Raw genomic sequence first — 21,301 nt, forward strand, 5'->3', positions numbered from 1 at the left:
ATATATAGAGAATACTGGATTTAGAAAAGCAGCAACAAATAGGATAGGATTTTTTTGTTTGGTTTTAGTATAGTTTTCTCAATTTGCTTTGCATCACAATGTTACTTTGCATCGCTAAGACTTTATTTGGGCAATGAAATTTAATGTTCTCTTTTGTGTGTGTGTGTGTGTGTGTGTGTGTGTGTGTGTGTGTGAGAGAGAGAGAGAGAGAGAGAGAGCGCAAGAGAGAGGGAGAGAGTATGTGTGTGTGTGTGTCTATTCTCTATGATGCAGGATAAAGAAAACTGAAAGTTACATATTTTTAACAAATATTAGAAGTGCCAGGCCCAAAAATTAGAATCAGGAAGTATACTAAAAAGAAGTGAGTAAAGTTTGCTTCATACTACAACATTTAGATGCTAAATTGCAAGAATTATAGTCATAAGGAACTATCCGCATCTCTCCTATCTGTTGAATTTGTATAAACTTTCACCACTTCATGTATAGGTCTATATTTAAAAGGAAATTAAAGACAAGAATTAGGAATGCATAGTAAAAGGAAATGTTGAAGATTATTGGAGTTTGGAATAGGTATCACTCATCTTACTTATCCCAGTTGTCTAAGGGGTAGGAGTTGCTGGGTGACAAAGTCCATGTTTTCTCTCAGCTCAGAAAGTGGAAAGGCTGAAGATAGCAACCATCATTTTGAGTCTTTAACTCTCATTTCCTGCATGGGGAAAAGGAATTGTTTCTCTCTTCTTCATTTCTACCCTACTTTATCCTATTATACAAAAATAATTCCTTGCTAAAATTTTCACCTTGTGAGACCTCCTTTTTGAAATAGGCTGAGATGCCTTTCGTGAGTAGATTTCAAGGACCTGTGCTTTCATGTGGAAGCTGGGGAGCCAAGGGAAGCCCCTCATTCCTTGTCCATCCTAAGGCAATGCCCTGGCTTTTAGGCCATTTCTTTTTCCTTTCATTTAAACTACTGGCCAAGATTAGAAATCAGTCTTATATTCCATAATGATTTCCAAATTAAAAAAAAAAAGAAAGGTAGCTAATGACCAGTAAATGATAGTCTGTGAACTAAATCTGGTCTAACACCTGTTTTTGTAAATAAAGTTCCATTCGAAATTCATTTCATCATCTTTCATGTGGTAATATCAGCATTCAGCAGATTTTTCAGATAAAATGGTCCATAAAGCTGAAGCTATTGCTATCTGGTGTTTTATAGAAAAAGTATGCTGATCTCTGCTACAGAGACAAAAATGAAGAGTAAGTGAAAATTCCTCAGAATAGGTAACTATTATCTTAAAGGAAACAGTCAAAAAACTCAGGTCACTTGCCAGGCAACTTGTCCCTGCTCTGTCCCAACGAGCCCACACTGTGATCCGGGCCTGTTTCACCTGTATGCCTTTGTCACCCTGTGCCCTAAGTCTCACGACTCAACCCAAAGCCAGTGTCTGTACCTCAGAAGATGGCTGTCATGTCTCTTTTTCACCATGTCTCTTTATTTGTCATTTGGAGGGAAGTGGGCAGACCTAACGTGGGACTCCTGTAGTTTGAGCTGAGGTATAAAAACCCAGTTTCATAATCCATTCTGAGTTGATCTGAATGGGTGATATTGACAGGTAACAGCTAGCCAGGAGCAATGGGAAAATGCAAAGGGAACCTAAAATGAAGGTAATGAAGACTTCCCAACTCACAGGAGACCTCAGCCCTGTGAACTGTAACTAGGGGTGGGAATTTCTCACAGGCACTCTCAATAAATACTCCAAAATCAGTGTTCTCGCTCTAGAGACATCAGCAAAATGTTATTTGTAACAGTTCTTAAACTATTCTTGGTGTTATGAATTAACAAACATCAGGAAAAAAATAACCTTACACAAAACCGTGCTTGTCATTGTTCAAAGTCATTTGGTGATCACCCTTGATTCTAGGAAAACAGCAATGATCCATAACATGAACATAATGTTCATGATAAAGGACAAAAACCACCCTGAAAGAACAGCAGACCCTGGCAGACAGATCACCCCCCAAATGGGGATGGTCACTAGTAATGAGCAGCACTCCACAGCAGAAGAAATTACCTTATAGGAACCACATTGCTCACTTCAAATCATGAGTGTTATAATAACTTAACCCCCAGAACCCAGGAGAACCAGAACGGACAAAAGGACCAGAACTGAGATAAGGACTCTTAAGTCAGGCACACTTTGTCTTCTTTCTCTATTGTTCCTCTATTTAAACTTGATGTTCATGTCTGTAGCCTCAAGATAGATAAAGATGAACTGAAGTGTCATCTTCTTGTGGCATGCCCATGCCACATAATCTCTTTCTCTGTCATATTTCTCACCAAATAAAATTTCCTATTAATTTTAATACCTTTGTCTTTTTTTTTCTAAATTCTTCCCATGCCAGACACTGGCTCATGTTGGATAAGGTGGACTGACCAATAAATGTTCGAATTTGTTACACTGGCTCAGGTTGGATTAGGCAGACTGACCAATAAATGTTCGAATTTGTTTTCTGCATGTGAATATTCAGTTTTCTCAAGTTTCATTCACCAATGAGACTGTCTTTTCTCCTTTAATTTTTCTTAGCACTCTAATTAAAGATTAGTCAACTGGGTTGGATGCAGTATCTTACACCTGTAATCCTAGCTACTGGAGAGATGGGAATTGAGAGGATGGTTCAAGGCCAGGAAAAATGTTAACTAACAAGATACTACCTCCACCAATGAGCTAGATATGGTAATGGATGCTTGTCATCCAGCTGCACAGAAAGCAAAAATAAAAACTGGTTCAAACCAGCTCAAACAAAAATACAAGAACTTATTCAAAAAACAACTGAAGTAAAAACATCATAAACTGGTTGAATACATGCCTGGCTCTCATGAGACCCTGAGTTAACCCTAGGACCACCACAACCATGTAAAAAGTATAGATGAGTCAACTATAAACACTGATTTACTTTATTCTGTCCCACTGGTCATTCTGTTCCATCTGTCCTTATGTTAATATCATATTGTTTTAATTACTATAGGTTGTAGAATATTTTGAAATCAGGAAATACGATGGCTTATTTAAAATACATTGGTGGTACAATTAAAAAATGTTGTATGGAGATAACTCAAAGAAAAAAATAACCATAGTAATCCCTCTGATCATCAGAACTGTGTTCCGATCCCCATCAGAAATGTGGGAAACCAAGAAGAGCATCAAACACTACATGTGCTATTATTTCCTATATTTCACACTTATGTAAAGTTTGATGTATATATTTGCCATAATTAGATATTCGCAATATTAATAAAATACACAACAATAATATTCTATGATTAAAAGCTATGTTAATGATTACTCTCTTTCAAAAAAAACTCTGTATTTTCATCTTTTCACAAATGAAAGCCCCTTTGTGGTTTCTCTTTGACATATTGGAACAGCTAGCATTGCTACTCCTATATTTTGGTACCTTTTTTGTTGTTGTTGTTTGTGGGCTTGAACTCTGGGCCTGGATGCTGTCCTCCAGCTCTTCAGCTGAAGGCAAGTGCTCTACCACGTGCACCACAGCGCCCCTTCCAGTTTTCCTGAGTGTTTTATTGGTGATAAGTCTCATGGACTTTACTGCCAGGGCTGGCTTTGAACCGTGATCCTCAGATCTCAGCCTCCTGAGTAGCTAGGTTTACAGGTATGAACCACCTGCACCCAGCTTTGGTACCATTTTTTTTTTTTAATTAAAGCAAGAATGACCTGAACACAATCATTCCAAGACTGAGAGAGTTGATGTGATCATCAACATGGCTACTAAAGGACATAGTATGGGTAGTGTGCGTGTGCGTATATGCTGACAAATGATGGCTCATGTCCCAGGTAGGAAAGAGAAGGGCATCATGACATTGCATCACAATATTCAGCAATGAGAAATTTAAAACTTGTTCACATCTAGAATTTCTTATTTAATATTTTCACACTCCAATTGTCTACATGATAACTGAAACTACAGAAAGCAAAACCACAGATAATAGGTACTATTGTTCCCCATGATTTAGCAACAAGACTTTGAATATTTATCCAAAAGGCTCAAAATCAGAATCTCAGAGCGATTAACCTTCTTATGTTGACTGAAATTATTTTTCACAACAGCCAAAATATGATGTCAACCTAAATATCCATCAACAGATGAACACATAAAGAAAATGTGAGGAACACATCTACTGGGAGATTATTCAGAATTATAAAGGAGGAGACTCCTGTCATATAGAACTGCATGGAGAGACCTTGAGGATATTGTGTCAACTACATTAAACTATTCACAGAGAAGGAACACTGCATGAATCCACTTACATGAAGTATCTAAAATAGCCAAACTCACAGCAGCAGAGAAATATGGTAGTTACCAGGAACTGGGTGCTGAGAAGGAAATTAAGAGTTGCTAATTAATGAGTATAAAACGTATAAAACAACAGGTATGAAAAATGAGCCATTTGTAGAGATTGACCACATATTATACTCCAAAAATACTATGTAGCATATTTAGCAACCTGTTAAGGGGGGAGGTCTCATATAAAGTAGCCTCAGCATGACAAAGTTTTATTTTTAATTTTTTAATACTATTTTTGTTACTTTGATCTTTAAGGTTCATAATGTATGGAGCTATATGCTATACATTACAGTACTATCAAATTACTAAATAATAATAACAAAGTATCAGATCATTTAAAATGGGAAAGGCATTCTACTAAGCTCTGGGGAAGCAAAACAAAAAAAACTAATGATAAAATGCAAAACAAAATATTCTATGTTTAAAGTTAAGGTATTCGTGCATTTTTGAAAAATCATATTCATTAATCTGTAGGTAAAATTAAGATCAACAGTTGTATATGTAAAGTTATTGTTAATTTCTGTGATGTCCAAAAAGAAATGTCATTTGTTCAAATATGCAGTTTTTAATCAGCAATTCCATTTTTATTCAATGATAACACAATACTCAAGGTAAATAATAACCTACAATTATATCAAAGGTAGAAGTATTTCTATTAAGATGAAGATTGTTGACCAATTTATAAATCTTTAGCAAGGAAGAATTATAATTCTTTAGCAAGAAGAAGCTAGGAATCTCCAGACTACATTAAAATTTTCTCCTGGTGACATAAGAGAAAATGAATATCTTTATTTATTGGGAACTAATCTTTGAACAGGTCCTGAAGCATTTCATTCAGTGCTCAAACCCTAATCTATTGAAAAAAAAAAGCATTGTCAACCTTAAATATTAAACAAGGATGTATAATGCCTTTTTAACTATGGAATAATTTCTTGTTCAAAATAAAACCATGCTACAGGGATTTAGAGATTTCTAACCTTCTATTCAAATTACTAACAACTGGGGATTAGTGGATAAATTTTGCATGTTCAGAAGGGACTACTGATTCTGCTCCCATTTGAGAATTAACAAAATAAAACTACCAGCTTTTATGTTCCAAAATATTTTGCTCACCAATCTTTATCAGAGTCCTAATATAAGTTTTGTCTTATATATTCTTCTTTTCAATAAAGAGTCATTCTTAATTCCTAACGTGCCAATAAAAATGTTATAAATGAATGCATGGTCTTCAAAACAGCCACATAGACACATTAGATTTCTATTGCTTAGAACTACTACACTACCCTTAAAGAACAAGTTATTAAATAAGCATCATTTATAGTTTTACTAGAAAAAAACTCAATTTACGTCTGTTTATCTTCTTATGCAGCTTAATCACTTGCTGGAATACAATATTATTCAGCTCTCTGTGATAGGCTAACATTGATTTCTGCATCTTCAATAGTCCATTTAAAATCAGCAGCTTTATAATGTTTAATTTCTAGAGATTCAATGGATTTTCTTTTGCTAACATCACAAAGTTATTTTTAATAAATTTTACAATATAGCCCTTCAACTTGAGGAAAAATTGTCATTTAAAATATTTTGCTGAGAGGGAAGTCTCAAGATTCCCTACCCTGAATTATTCTGCAATGTCAATACATGAGTTACAGAAAGTCTTGCACCTGTCGAGCAGGAAATGACGGTGCCGGGAACAGGACATGTTTCTTCGAAATGCTACTGAACCTCCCCTGCCCTGGTCCAGGAAGTAGAATAGAGAGTAGCTTTTGGAATTCATTTGAACAAGGAGGGTCCTGAGCATCACAAAATCAAATTAAGTGAAGTAGATTTTATTTCACTGGTGGGACCACCATTTGTTGCAGTTTGTTTTGGCAGTTCCAATTTGCATTGATTATCTCAATGTAATAATTAACATGATCTCCTCTTACTCTCCAAAGTGTCCTAGTTTAGGTGATAAATTATATAGGAGACTATGGAAGATTTTATTTACTTATTTCATTGAAGTTGGTAACCATACACAGCCCCAGATTCCAAAAGTCTGCACAATGTACTTTTAGCAAGTAAGAATAAAGTAATGCTGAACCACATTTCTGACCAGCAGAAATACAAGTGTTCCAACAAATAATGCTGATGTGATTGACTCACATTGTGATGCTTTACTTTCTTTTTGTGTGTTTTCTAGAACAGTGCTTCTGTGTGAGTCATAACAAACTAATAAGAAAAAGCAAATCACTATGAAAGATATTTTTGTGGGGCTAACGAGCATGCCTAAATATTACTTTCATTAGCTTTTTACTGTTAGTGTTATAGCATAGGCATTTGAGTCAGTTTTATGAAAATGGCTCATTCTTAGCTAAGTGATTTAGAGATTTAGTTTATAACTAACTAAAGTGTAAGCCCCAGGTAGGGGGAATCTGCCTCTTGTTTACTTATTTATGTCTCTCCATTATCTAACCCAATGCCCTTTAAATTAATGGCTCTAAGATCTATCATCAGTGAACTGATAAAATGTAATATAACCTGATCATCTAAAAGCAATTCTAAAACTTGTATTGAAATTTGAATCTAAAGTCCACAGTTTGCCCTTTGAACATGACCTTTATATGAATTTCCTCTGAGAAGGGTATTACAAATAGTATTCATGTGGCTAAATGAAAAAAAAAAAAAAAAAAAAAAAAAACCTTCCTGGGAGGGAAATCTGGTAGCAAAATATAGGGCTAAAAAAAGCAACACAATAGTCTACCTTTACCAATTTTAGTTATTTAGCTAAAACACAATCTGTGTGCAAGGTTGTTCTTTATTGCATTTAAATTCAATATTCTATGTTCCTTCTGTAATTAAAAAAATAAACACCAAAAAAGTTTATCATCCTTAGAGATTATTGCCAAAGCAACTAGTAAGGATAAGAGATTATAGTTTTATTAAACTGAGGTTTCAGAAGGAAGGGTTGAGCAAAGGAACTGTTAATTGCCATACCCACTTCTGGGATGTCTCACAGTACCAATCATGACTATAAGCACCTTGTACAGTTCCTTTAAACTACTAGGAGTGCCACAAGACTTGTGTGTCTCACTACAGATGACTGCATTAAGGGGGGGGGGGACAATGACCCCAAAGGCAGTTGATAACTTAGCTGACCAGTGGTTCAACCACTATCATCCAGTGGTCCATCTTGGCTCTAGACCTGGAATGATTCAACAACATTTTCGTCAGGTAGTTTACACAACAGTATACGCAAGGGAGCCATCAGAGGCAATAAAGTAAAAGCCAACTAAAACACAGAGAGGATAGGCAGAAGCAAGAGCAGAAATGACAGAAGGTCTTAATGAACTAGTAATGTATTACCCACTAATGTTTTCCAGTGAGGCTAGCTGAGCCTTTGCTCTATTACTGCCCTTACTTGCCCAGGTGTCTTTAAAATGTTGAACTAAAACCCTTTATATAAGGATAATAAAAATTTAAAAAAATAAGTGCACTTTAAATTATATTTCATTACCTATCTGTTTTTCATAAACTGAAAAAGTTTAAGACAAGTATAAAGAAGACTCGGTTAAGACTAACAACAAGCCTAAAATGAATATGCTTCTTCTCCACCCTTACTTATGTAATTTAAACATGAAATAATGGATGGACCAGGAACAATACCTCAACTGATAATTCCATTTAGTAGGGAGGTACAGTTTGGGATAACTAGGATTCAAGGTGGGCTTCAGAGGTAGGGGAAAGAGGGTATAAATTATTCCATCCCTAATTCTGCTTCCCTCAACCACTAACCTTGCACCATTAATACTACTTCCATCTCTTGTTCTACTATGTAAACTCAATGTACCAACAGCCTAAACTTTCTCTCACAAGGGTCTACTGAAGAATTTCTTGCACAGAGATTTTAGTGTCTGACTGTGATTTGCAATCACCAGTAAATCAAAGCTATGTTCTCTTTGGATTGTAATTGAATTCCCTGACATCCCAAATTCTGCTAGAATACTTTAAATACATGAATCTTTTTTAGTTGCTAAACTGATTAATTCTTTTTTAAAAAAAATAGGTGTTTATTGGCATGTAACACACATAAAATATAATTTATCCATTTAAATGTACAGTGCTGTAGGTATGTTCAGTTATGCAGCTACCACTACAATCTAATTTTAGAATATTATTGCTGTTGTTGTGTTGGTGGTTGTTGTTATTTTGCTCATGAGCATGAGGAAACTACTCAAAGATTGATACAGGAATTGTGTGAGCAAGTTGAGAACACTAAAAGAGAAATAAAGGAATTGAGTGAGGAGGCTAACAGTCAAAGAGGTAGACAGGAATTGCATGACCAGGCTAAGAACAACAAAGAGAAAGTCAGGAATGACATGAGCAGGCTGAGAACAGTCAAAGAGAACTACAGGAATTGTGTGAATGTGAGGGAGCTAATCAAGGAGTAATACAGGAATTGCGAGAGCGGGATGAGAATAGACAAAGATCAATAGACTCATTCATGGAATCCATAAACAGACAGCTGAAAGAAGTCAGGGAGACCACAAAGGGAATGGAGCCCAACAGAAGGAAGAGGAATCCAAGTAAACCATAACCAATCAACTAAGTGATTTGAGAATAAACACTGAACACCAAATTAAGGAAGTAAAGAAGTTCATACAAGATCTAAAATAAGCTCCAACAAAGAATTTGAAGCCATCAAAGCTGACTAATTATATGGAAAAGGAATAAAAAACAAGGTAGAAAGTCTTGACAGTAGGTTAGACCATGAAAAAGATCTAATCTTGGGGATTGAAGAAAGCATAGATATTATAGAGAAAGAACATACAACTATGCAAGACAAATCCAAGAAATATGATAGATCTATTCAACATCTGGAAGACACCATCAGAAGGACTAATCTGAGGATAATGGGGATAGAGGAGCACCTAGAGATAGAACTTAATGGGCTAGGAAATTTGTTTAACAGGATCCTAGCAGAGAACTTCCCAAACATACAAAAAGATAGGCCTATTCAGATATAAGAAGCTTTTAGAACCCCAAATAGACCAGACCAGAACAGGACATACCACCGTCACATTATAATACACACAGGATCACTTCAGACCAAGGAAAAGATCCTTAAAGCTGTCAAGGAGAAAAGATCAATCACCCATAAAGGGAAACCAATTAGAACCACCCAGATTTCTCAGCAGAGACAATCAAAGCGAGAAGAGCTTGGAATGATGTATGCCATGTACCCAGCTAAACTCTCCTTCATAACTGAAGGTCAAATAAAAACTTTCCATAACAAAGAAAAACTGAAACAATATATCTTCACCAAACCAACCCTACAAAAGATACTTCAAGATGTCCTACACATAGAAAACCAACAAGACCATAATAAAGGCCAAGAAACCACACCCAATCTGAGAATCCAAGAACCATAGGAAGAACACAGTTGCCACAGCCCCCAAAAAGGTAGATAAAATGGCAGGAACTTTCAAACACCTCTCAGTCCTATCTCTCAACATTAATGGACTTAACTCTCCAATTAAGTGACATAGACTGTCTAGTTGGATTAAAAAGCAAGATCCTTCTGTCTGCTGTCTTCAGGAGTCACACATTGCCCATAAAAACAAACACATTTTGAAAGTGAAAGGCTGGAACAAAATCTACCAAGCAAATGGTCCCCATAAACAGGCAGGAGTTGCAATCCTAATATCAGATAAAATAGACTTCAAATTAAAATTTGTGAGAACAGATAAAGAAGGTCGCTACATACTAATTAAGGAATCTCTCCTTGAGGAAGATATTACAATTCTAAATCTCTATTCGTCAAACAACCGAGCACCCAAATTTATCTAAGAAACACTACTTTCCCTCAAATCTCACATAGATCCAAAGACATTAATTGTTGGGGACTTTAACATACCACTATCCCCACAAGATAGAACAACTCGGCAAAAACTCAACAGAGAAACCACAGATCTAAACAATTGCATAGTTCATAGATTTACCAGACATCTACTGAATATTTCACCCAGCAACATCAGAATACATGTTTTGCTCAGCAGCACATGGAACATTTTCCAAAATAGACGACATTTTAGGTCACAAAGCAAACTTGTCCAAATTCAGAAACATTAAAATTATACCTTGCATTCTCTCAGAGCACAAGGGAATAAAAGTAGAACTCAACACCTAAGGACACAAAAGAAAGTCATGTAACCCATGGAGGATGAACAACACACTGTTGAATCACCCGTGGGTCATGGAAGAGATTAGAAAGGAAATTCAAATGTTCATGATATTCAACAAAATGAACACACAAATTACCAGCTCCTCTGGGACACAGCAATGGCAGTACTCAGAGGCAAGTTTATAGCTCTGAGCTCCTACATCAACAAATTGGAGAGATCTGAAACCAACAATTTAATGAGACATCTGAGCCTCCTTGAAAAAGAGCCTCAGGATAAACCCCAATCCAGTAGACAGAAAGAAATAATTAAAATTAAATCAGAATTAAATGAATTAGAATCCAAAAAAACCATAGAAAGAATCAACAAAACAAAGAGTTGGTTCTTCGAAAAACTTAACAAAATTGACAGACCCTTAGCAAATCTTATCAGAACAAGAAGAGAACACACCCAAATAAATAACTCAGAGATGAAAATGGAAACATCACCACAGAAACAACCAAGATTCAGAACATTATAAGGGAATACTTCTCAAAATAAATTTCAGAACTTGGCAGATATGCACCTTTTCCTAGCAAATCGTGACATGCTGAAACTCAACCAAGATGAGTTAAACCATCTTAACAGGCCCATTTCAAGCATTGAAATAGAAACAGCAATAAGAGCCCTCCCTTCTAAGAAAAGCCCAGGACCAGATGGTTTTACAGCGGAATTCTACAAGATCTTCAAAGCAGAGCTCACACCAATACTTCTCCAACTAACTCATTCTATGAAGCCATCATAACCCTCATCCCAAAACCAGGCAAGAACTCAACAAAGAGAAATATAGACCCATGTCTTTGATAAACATTGATGCAAAACTTCTCAACAAAATTTTGGCCAATCGACTTCAACAATTCATCCAAAAAATCATACACCACGATCAAACAGGATTCATTTCAGGGATGCAAAGCTGGTTGAATATATGCAAATCAATTAACATAATTCATCACATCAACAAGAGCAAGGATAAGAACCACATGGTTATCTCAATAGATGCAGAAAAATCATTTGACAAGATCCAACACCCCTTTATGATGAAGGTGCTGGAAAAATTAGGAATCCATGGAACATTTTTCAGTACAATAAAGGCTGTAGATGACAAATCTACAGTCAGCATTATACTTAATAGTGAAAAACTAAAGCCATTTCCTCTTAACTCAGGAACAAGACAAGGATGTCCACTCTCTCCACTGCTCTTCAATCTAGTATTAGAATGCCTAGCTACAGCAATAAGACAAGATGCAAACATAAAAGGGATCCAAATAGAGAAAGATGAAGTAAAACTCTCCCTCTTTGCAGATGACATGATCTTGTATTTAAAGAATCCCATAGACTCCACTCCCAAATTACTCAAGCTGATTCAAAACTTTGGCAAAGTAGCAGGGTATAAAATTAACCCACAAGGGGCTGGGAAGGTGGCTCAGTGGTAGAGCGCTTGCCTTGCATGTTTGAGGCCCTGGGTTCGATTCCTCAGCACCACATAAGAAAAAAGAAAAAAGCCAGAATTGGCACTGTGGCTCAAGTAGTAGAGGACTAGCCTTGAGCTGAAGAGTGAGGGACAGCGCCCAGGCCCAGAGTTCAGGCCCCACGACCGGACCCCCCCCCCAAAAAAAATTAACCCTCAAAACTTTTTTGTATGCCAACAATGAGAAAAGCGTGGCTGAAATTAGGAAAGCAACTCTATTCGTAATAGCCCCACAAAAAATAAAATACCTAGGAATTAACTCAACCTCTATGATGAAAACTTTGAGCACAGGCTCCCATGCTCCTGAAATGGAAGGATCAATATCGTGAAAATGGCAATACTTCCCAAGGCTATCTACAAATTCAATGTGAAACCTATCACTATTCCAACCGCATTCTTCAAGAAAATAGAAGAGGAATCCAAAAATTCATATGGAACAATAAAAGACCTGAGTAGCAAAAACAATCCTTAACAGAAAAAACAGTGCTGGAGGAATATCAATACCAAATTTCAAACTGTATTACAAAGCCATAGTAATCAAAACAGCCTGGTACTGGCACAAGAACAGACCTCAGGACCAATTGAATAGAATTGAAAACCCAGAAATGAACCTACAGACCTATAGCCATCTAATCTTCGATAAGGGAGCTAAAAAAATGGAGTGGAAGAAAGACAGCCTCTTCAGTAAATGGTGCTGGCAAAATTGGTTAACTCCTTGTATATATCACCCTGCAACAGAATCAACTCCAAATGGATCAAAGACCTCGGAGTCAAAGCAGACACTCTGAAAATATTACAGGATGGAATAGGAGAAACTTTAGGTCTCCTTGGCGCAGGCCAAAATTTTCTTAATACAGACCCAGAAACACAACAAATCAAAGAAAGTTTGGACAGATGTGTGGAGAGCTGCGGGAGCCGCGACCAAAGACGGCGCGGCCGTGAGGTGCGGCTGCAAAAATGGCGCGGCTGCGACCAAAGATGGCGCTGGCTCCCGCCTTCCGTCTTCCCGGTGACGAGTGCTCTCTGTAAGAAAAACAACTCCTTATATGGCTATGACTTGGCTCCTAGTTTGCTTCTGTGTTTGCAGCCCTATCGGTATGCAGCCCTATCGGTATATGCCACGTGGCGCTTCGGGATTGGCCATCCAGGAGGCTTATAACTGGAGCGCGGGAGCGGAGGAAGCAGAGAGAAGCGGGCAGAAGCAAGTGGGAGAGAAGCTTGTAGACAAGGTTCCTGAATAAACTGCATTGAGAAGAATCCCAGGTCGCGTCTTCCTTGCTGGTCGAGGTGGTCGCGACACAGATGGGATTGCATGAAAATGCAGAACCTCTGCATGGCAAAGGACATAGCTAACAAGATCAATAGAAAGCCCACGGATTGGGAGAAGATCTTCACTAGCCATACAACAGACAAGGGTCTCATATCTGAAATATACCTGTAACTCAAAAAATTATATCCCACAACAACAAATCCTCAAAGAAACAACAGCCCAATAAATAAGTGGGCTAAAGTCTTACAGAGAAACTTCTCTGTAGAGGAAAGAAGGATGGCCAATAGACACATGAAGAAATGCTCAACTTCCTTAGCCATAAAAGAAATGCAAATAAAAACAACATTGAGATTCCACCTCACCTCAGTTAGAAATCAAGAAATCTAGTAATAACTGCCGGAAGGGATGTGGCCAAAAGGGAACCCTATTACAACTGTTGGTGGGAGTGTAAACTTGTTCAACCACTTTGGAAAGCAGTATGGAGGTTCCTCAAAAGACTCCACATAGAGCTCCCCTATAATCCAGCAATCCCACTTTTGGGCATTTATCTGAATGATCACAAACAAGGCCATACTAAAGCTACTAGCACAACTATGTTTATTGCAGCGTTATTTACCATTCCTAAGATATGGAACCAACCCAGATGCCCCTCAGTAGATGAATGGATCAAGAAAATGTGGTATATATACACAATGGAATTTTGTGCCTCCATCACAAAGAATGGCATTGCCCCATTTGTTAGGAAATGGAAAGACTTGGAAAAGATTATATTAAGTGAAGTAAGCCAGGCCCAAAGAAACATAGGTCCCATGGTTTCCCTTATTTACTAGTATATGTCTAAGACAAGCAGAAAAGGTTAGATAAGTTGATGTTAGGTGCAATGAACCCCAAGATAAGTATTCAAATGTTTTTTTCTTTCATGCAATTGTTTCTATCATATGTATAAGATGATTTCTTTGTTGCTTTGTATGTCCCTCCCCCACGGTATAACCCCTGCTTTCACTGTATTTGATGTTGGTATAATTTGTGGAGGGGAAGCAAAAAAACAAATCATTTAAATCGGGATACAGGTAGACCCACTGCAACAATGAGATGTACAAATCGTTTTATCGGAAAACGAACTTTACTACTTTGCAGGGTGGGGGAGGTAAAATGGGATGGGATGGGAAGGGGAAACAAAGGAGGAGGCAAGAATGCTTGATAAGAAATGTACTCATTACCTTGCCCATGTAATTGTAACCCCTCTGTATGGTATTTTCACAATAAAAAAAAATAATTAAAAAGATATTGGGTTCTTCCAGTTTAAGATACATATTCCATAGGAAATTGTAAATAACTCCTTTAGACAAATATATTTATTCCTGACTAATGTTACAATTTTATACATATGCTTCTTCACTAAAGGAATCAGAGCAAAAGACCTCTTATATCTCAAATATAAACAACCATAGACAACCAGGAAATAATTTGAAAATAAACTACCAAAGAAGATAAACAGGAATGTTTGAAAAGCACGTGAAAATATTCACAATACCATCAGGTTTCAGAAAAAGGCAAATAAAAACACACTAGGATCTTATTTCACATGTACTATGATTGTGATAATGAAAATATTCACAATATTTTAAATTATTAGTTAACATAAATATTGTAAGTGATGTGAAAACCTGTACTGTACATGATGGAATATGAATATATAGACAGTTTGAGAATTTCTTACATGTGTGTGTATGCCAATCCTAGCGCTTGAATTCAGGATCTTAGTGCTGTCCCTGAACATTATTCTTTAAGGCTGAACACTCAGTCTCAAGGACTCTCCTCTTGGAGTTGTCTTTGAACAATGATTCTTAGATCTCAGCCTCCTGAGTAGCTAGGATGCCAGGCATGAGCTACCAATACCCAACTCTCCAATTTTTCTAAGGTGGACTTTGATATCATAATCTTAAATTAGCCCTGCCAATGTTAGTATCTGAAAAAGAGTGATTGAACCAGATGTTGCAAGAAATGATGAGGTTAATGTTAGTTTAATTAGTACTCTTTTTTCTTATACTTTATGTTTATGAGTAATTGTACAATTATTGCAATTTATCAGTAAGTTGATGCTTGCCTTACCTCTTAAATGGCTAATGATATTCACTAAAAATACACCTATGCATAAAAAATGTGACTCAAGCCTTAACATCATTGGAGATGTACTGTCCAAATAACACAATTTAAAACTAAATTTAATATACAGATTTTTGGATAATAGGGGAGGGAAGGGATAGTGGGAGAACAACAAAGGAGGGGGTAATGTACTCATTACCTTACTCATGTAACTGTAAACCCTCTGTACAGCATCTTTACAATAAAATAACATTTAAAAATATAAATTTTAATTTTTCACTATTTTTATTATTCATTTTTATTTTACTGTTTTTATTATTTATTTTTTATTATTTTTATTTAAAAATGCTAAAGAAATAAAGGGGTTACAGTGACAGAACTCAGCCAAAGAGTGCATTTCCTTTTGGATAATGTCACCTTTTCCCTTGCTGTCTTCCAGTTTGTTCCTCCTATTCCCACCCACAGTTTGCATAGTTCATTTTCAACAGAGTGCCCAGTGAGTACCACTGCTACATTTGTTTGTTCTTTGTCCCACTATATAGACATTTTAAACATAGATATTTAAAATGAAGCAAAGAAGAACAGTTTAGGTGCTTACCTTATAATATCTCCTTCAAGAGCGATCACTCTCTTAATGATCTTCTGTTCTGGGTTTTTAGGAGACCTAGAATGGGAAGGAAAGGTTATGAAATCAGATATGTTCTTGTTGTTTTAAGAAAATAAAAAAGGAATATTATAACAAATTAGATTATATTAACATCAATATAGAACTCTCTACACTCACAACATGAAATCAATCCTACTTAGGTTACAAGTGATAGTAAGTATCTCTGCAGATAATTCTCTTTTGAATTCTCTGCAGGAAAAGAACCCTTACTAAACTTAACCGAAACAATACATATAGAGGGACAAATAAGTTTATTATCAAGACATGTCATTTATTGCTACATTTTTGTTGCTAGTAAACATAATCACTTTATTGGAAAAAGGATTCATACATGAGAATAGACTTTTAAGAAATAACATTCTTAAGTTTACATCATTTAAAATTAACAGAAGGGTTTGATTTAAATTATGCAGAAAACAGAGCATTACTGACAGTTCAAAGAATTTGACAGGATTGATATAGTTTTAAAAAGATAGTTTATTTTAATTCACTTGATAATAAATTTTTACTAGAAGAAACACTATCTGCTGTAAGCCAGTGTGTTTATCTCCCATATTGAAGTAGGATTGATCTGTGAGGTCAGTGGAGTGTGGGAAAGTGATGGCATTTCTCTTTTGAGATAAGGATGTTAAACAGATGTTAAACAGATTTTACAATCCACTTCGGGATTTTCCTCTTCCTCTCCCTTATCTTCAATATCTCTTCCCTAAAACTTCCTTCCTGTTTCCCTCAAGTCCATCTCCTGGATATTTCATTCTGTCCTGAGTAGATCTGTGGAAGAAATTCCCAAGATGAGGAAACCAGGTCAGGCCAGCAGTCAGTAAAGTTCTCAGGTATTTTGGTAAAATTTTCAGGGTGTATGTAGGCCCCGTCAACAGTCTGAGAGCAAACTCATGATGGAGCTTGAACTGTAACACCCAACAAAGCAAATGTGTGAGATCAGAGCTCATTGTAAGCTGCTAGAAATTGAGATACAGTATGATTCAGCAATGTATAATTATCTTAATTTGCCAAGTTCCTGCCAATCAGATTTTAAACTTTTTGCCTTAACAAACCCCACGTAGCAAAAAAACAAAAACAAAAAACAAAACAGCTCCTGTAGCAATCTTATAAATGGTAATTTAATATGTACTTGAAAATTATGGACAAAATATTTTAAATTTGTCACATTTTAGATTATACTGCTTTTCTTAAAGAACGTCAATACACACAAATGGAAAAGATCAAAAATATTAAGAACAGTTTCAATAAGATTTATGGTCTACAATATATCTCTATGTTCTACAATATTATCTTTATAATATACAGTCGCATCTACTTGTGACAATGAGTTTCAAAGTTTTGCCACAAGCTTGTTTCTTGATATTCTTTACCTTAAAGGGAAATTTGATCAGAGTTTTGAATGTTCTCTCCTCTTCATTGAATTGAGTAAACGTTTTATTTCAACAACTCTAATATCATTAACTATAGCTAAACTGAGAGGCTTAGGCACATAAAGGCTATTTAGGGCCTCCATGCAGGAAAAAGTATAGACCATGTAGAAAATGTTTTCCCATCTCTGTATAAATATAATAATGCATAAAACAAATATTCAGATTCAGCAGTCAAAGAATTGCAAATTTAATGAATAGGATAATTTGTTAACATTAATAAACATAGACCATTATCAAGGGTTTAGGAATGTGGTTATCTCTATATAAACAGTGTAGTCAGAAATTCTTTTCTGTAATGTTGCCTACATTTTATATTCTTTTTTACATATCAATTTAAACTTCTAGGAATTTATCTCAATGAGGCAACTATGAAAGTATGCAAAATGTAATGATACAGGAGTATCAACCAAAAGTATGGATTAAAAGTCAGAAAGTATTTGTACTATAACTTCACATCTTTAATTGCACAAAGAAAAATGTGCATCCAACTTTATTAGAAAGATGAAGAAGAATCTAAAACAGATGGGGTAAAGATTCTGTGAATGTTAAAGATTTTTATCCTCAGGTGTTTTTTGGTCATTACAATCATTAGCACATGACAACTGTATGTCATATGACATTACCTAAGAAGAAATATTCCAAAACAAAAATAAGAGTGGAGTTAATTACCAGTTCCCACCTAAATCTGAGGTAGAATTTACACTAATTATATACCATAAAAAAGCAATCCTATATATGTGGTAAAGTTTGCCAACAATATTGATGTCTTGGAGATGCCAGAGAAGTACCTTATTTTTAAATAAATTGTATTTTAAGATTATGAAGCAAAACAGAATATATAAAGCAAACTATCTATATAATTAGTCATATGAATAAATTTTAATGCAATATTAAACTCCTGAATCTAATCAAATCACTCAAAATGAAAAAAATCTATTGCTAACATTAATTTCATTACTGCTTAAAATCTATATTTTAATCATTAGGCTGTTGTTGAATACATTACTTTGATGTAAGTATAACAAGTTAAAGAGTTATGATAGATTTGTATCATAAAAGTTATTAAACTTCTTTTTGTCTTAATTTTTTTGGCCACTTGCCTAGCTCCTAGAACATGTGAAGAATGAGAAGTGAAAGATTAGGCCTTACTTTAGGAACACATTGTGTGCTGTCCAATAAATACACAAATTTGCATTTAAATTTGTATTTATATGGTTTTCATAATTTAATCAAGCTCAGTTTCTCCAGAGGTTGGACAAGAAGCCTGGATGTATATGATAAGGCAGAACATGTTCCCCATAAGAAAAGTTGAGGGGCAAGGAAAGAGGTCTAAAGTAGATGCCACAAAATTTCCCTTCCCTCCCCTCTACCTTTCCCTTTCTTCCCCTCCACTCTCCTTCTCTAGTGGTACCAGGGTTTGAACTCAGGGCTTCACAAGCAAGCTCAACTTAACTTGTTCATCTTGTTCACATCACTTAATCTGTGCCTCCAGATCTATTTCTTTGATGGTTATTTTGAAAAGGAAGTCTCATGGACATTTTTGCTTAGAATGGCCTTGAACCTCTGATTTCAATCTCCTGAGTAGCTAGGATTACAAGCATGAGAGCTACTAGTGAATGGAAAGATGATGCTCAATATTTTTTAGAATTTTATTTTCTATCTTCATAAGATGTTTACATTTACTTGCTGACAGTCAAACACAGCAAGTCTTAAGTCTCATGATTACAACTGCAATCCTATCTACACAGGAGGCTGATTTGAGAATACTTATGTAGTAATATTTACCCTGACTATAACACTGTATATTTTTATATACTACCATTTTGTGGTGGAGTAATGAGGTGTTTCCAACACATCTTCATCCTGATCTCCCATTCTGGGTGGGATACCTTTACACTGGGTCTAGGCAGTCTTCTACTTATTGTGAAATCTTAAAACTTCTCTTTGTGAATTGGGTATATTTATATAGTTCAAGATTGTCCCAGATTACCATAGAAATAATCTGTGTATTAGAACTTTCTATAGCCACAGTCTAAGAACTGATTTCTCCAAAGTACCACCATTTATTGAACTCTAATTGTACTCCATATATCCCAATGAAGATTTCCTTCCTTCCTTTCTTCCTTCCTTCCTTCCTTCCTTCCTTCCTTCCTTGCCATACCTCCAGTCCCAGAGTCTCAAATTTTGATACATATTAATGAGATAAAAATTATAAATATTTTGGATGCATTATATTAGACAGGCTACTTTTCACTGTCTTAAAGGATAATCAAGCACTAAGCCATACTTAATTTTTAAATGCTATAAATAAGCCAGCTGCTAGTGGCTCACACCATAATGTTGCTCATGAGGCTGAGATCTAAAGATTGAAGCTTAGAGCCAGCCTGGGCAGTAAAGTTTGTGAGACGCTTATCTACAATTAACCACCAACAAATCTGGAAGTGGAGCTGTGGCACAAGTGGTAAGGCACTATGCTTGAACACAAAAAAGTTCAGGGAGAGCACCCAGGCCCTGAGTTCAAGCCCTAGGACCAACCAAAAGGAAAATTTTTTAAAGGCCATAAATAATATAACTTAATAGTTCAAGTTTTTCTATTTTGTAACAAAAAATAATGGAATAAAAAGTGTACAAAAAGCAGTCATAAAAGATCAAATCAAATGATAACTTCCCTCCTTTCGCTTTTAAATTATGGAAATATTACCAGGATTTGACATATTTTTATATAGATAAAGTGAAAAGACCTTTTGTTCATAATTTGCCCTTTCTCTACTACTGTTAATCTTGCTTATTCTTCACATCCTAAGTTGTTCACTGGGTGACTGTGATGGATGGGGTCCCATAAACTGCCAATGTCCCCACTGCAGTGATATGTAACCAGTGTCACTGTTACCTCTGCTGACTGTAAATGAATTAACCACCAACCTAGTTCTCACTTGCAAAGACAGAAGATCTGATCCTGGGTCCAAAAAAGGGGAGTCAGCCATTAAAAACCGAGGCATGGCATGACTTGTCTGTACATTTTTAAACATAAATCATGGGCTGACCACACAAAGAAGAGTTTTCACATAAGAAAGAATTCAATTTCTTATTTTTCTTGAATAAAATAACCCTGGACCCACAATCTTGCATGAAGAACTCCACGGGATCCGAGGAGTACATACTAAAGATTTATAAACAAGTAGTGCCTGAGGTTAACTGAGTTTGTGGATTTCTAGAAATCCAGAAGCATTTTTTCCTACCAGTGGTGTGATATGAGTGATATGAAAGCATAAACTTTAAAAAATAAAACTGATTTACAAAGACTTTTTAATGAAATGTGTTTTTTTTCTAATTTTACTATGATTAGGAGAGCTTTAATAAGCAAACCATGACAACTAGTCTCGTTAGTAAGTCAGCCTTGAGTATGTAAAAATCAATTAAATGTATATTCTGACTAACTTCTGGGGTGAAACATGGCTGTAATAATTGGTAATGGAGTTTCCAAATCTAAACAATAATTGCACTTAACTATGAAAAGATAAGAAATTTAGTATAATCCTAAATTCATTTCTATCAATATTAACTCAAGCATCTCAAACATGGAACTCTACAATTTTCAGGTATTAAATGTAATTATAATTGTACATCATTGTATAAGCTAGGTTGTGTATAAATGAATACATATAGTATACAGATAATGCACAGACTTAATACATTGACTTAAATTGACTCCAAAATTGCTTATGTTTATTCTGAATTGCAACAAAAAGATCTTCCTTGCAATGGAAAAACTTAAACTTAATAGTGTTGCAAAAT

General features: G+C 35.6%; 1 protein-coding gene across 1 annotated transcript in view; it reads right to left on the minus strand.

Annotated features, from left to right (window-relative positions):
• Immp2l (inner mitochondrial membrane peptidase subunit 2) overlaps positions 1–21,301 on the minus strand; it is an 850,586-nt gene that overhangs the window by 259,854 nt on the left and 569,431 nt on the right. Inside the window, exon 5 of the mRNA XM_042684687.1 lies at positions 16,005–16,070. Coding sequence (XP_042540621.1) covers positions 16,005–16,070 — 66 coding nt within the window. The remainder of the gene's footprint in view (positions 1–16,004; positions 16,071–21,301) is intronic.

The sequence above is a fragment of the Dipodomys spectabilis genome, unplaced genomic scaffold (assembly GCF_019054845.1).
Source record: "Dipodomys spectabilis isolate Male_0828 unplaced genomic scaffold, ASM1905484v1 ptg000089l, whole genome shotgun sequence".
NCBI lineage: Eukaryota > Metazoa > Chordata > Mammalia > Rodentia > Heteromyidae > Dipodomys > Dipodomys spectabilis.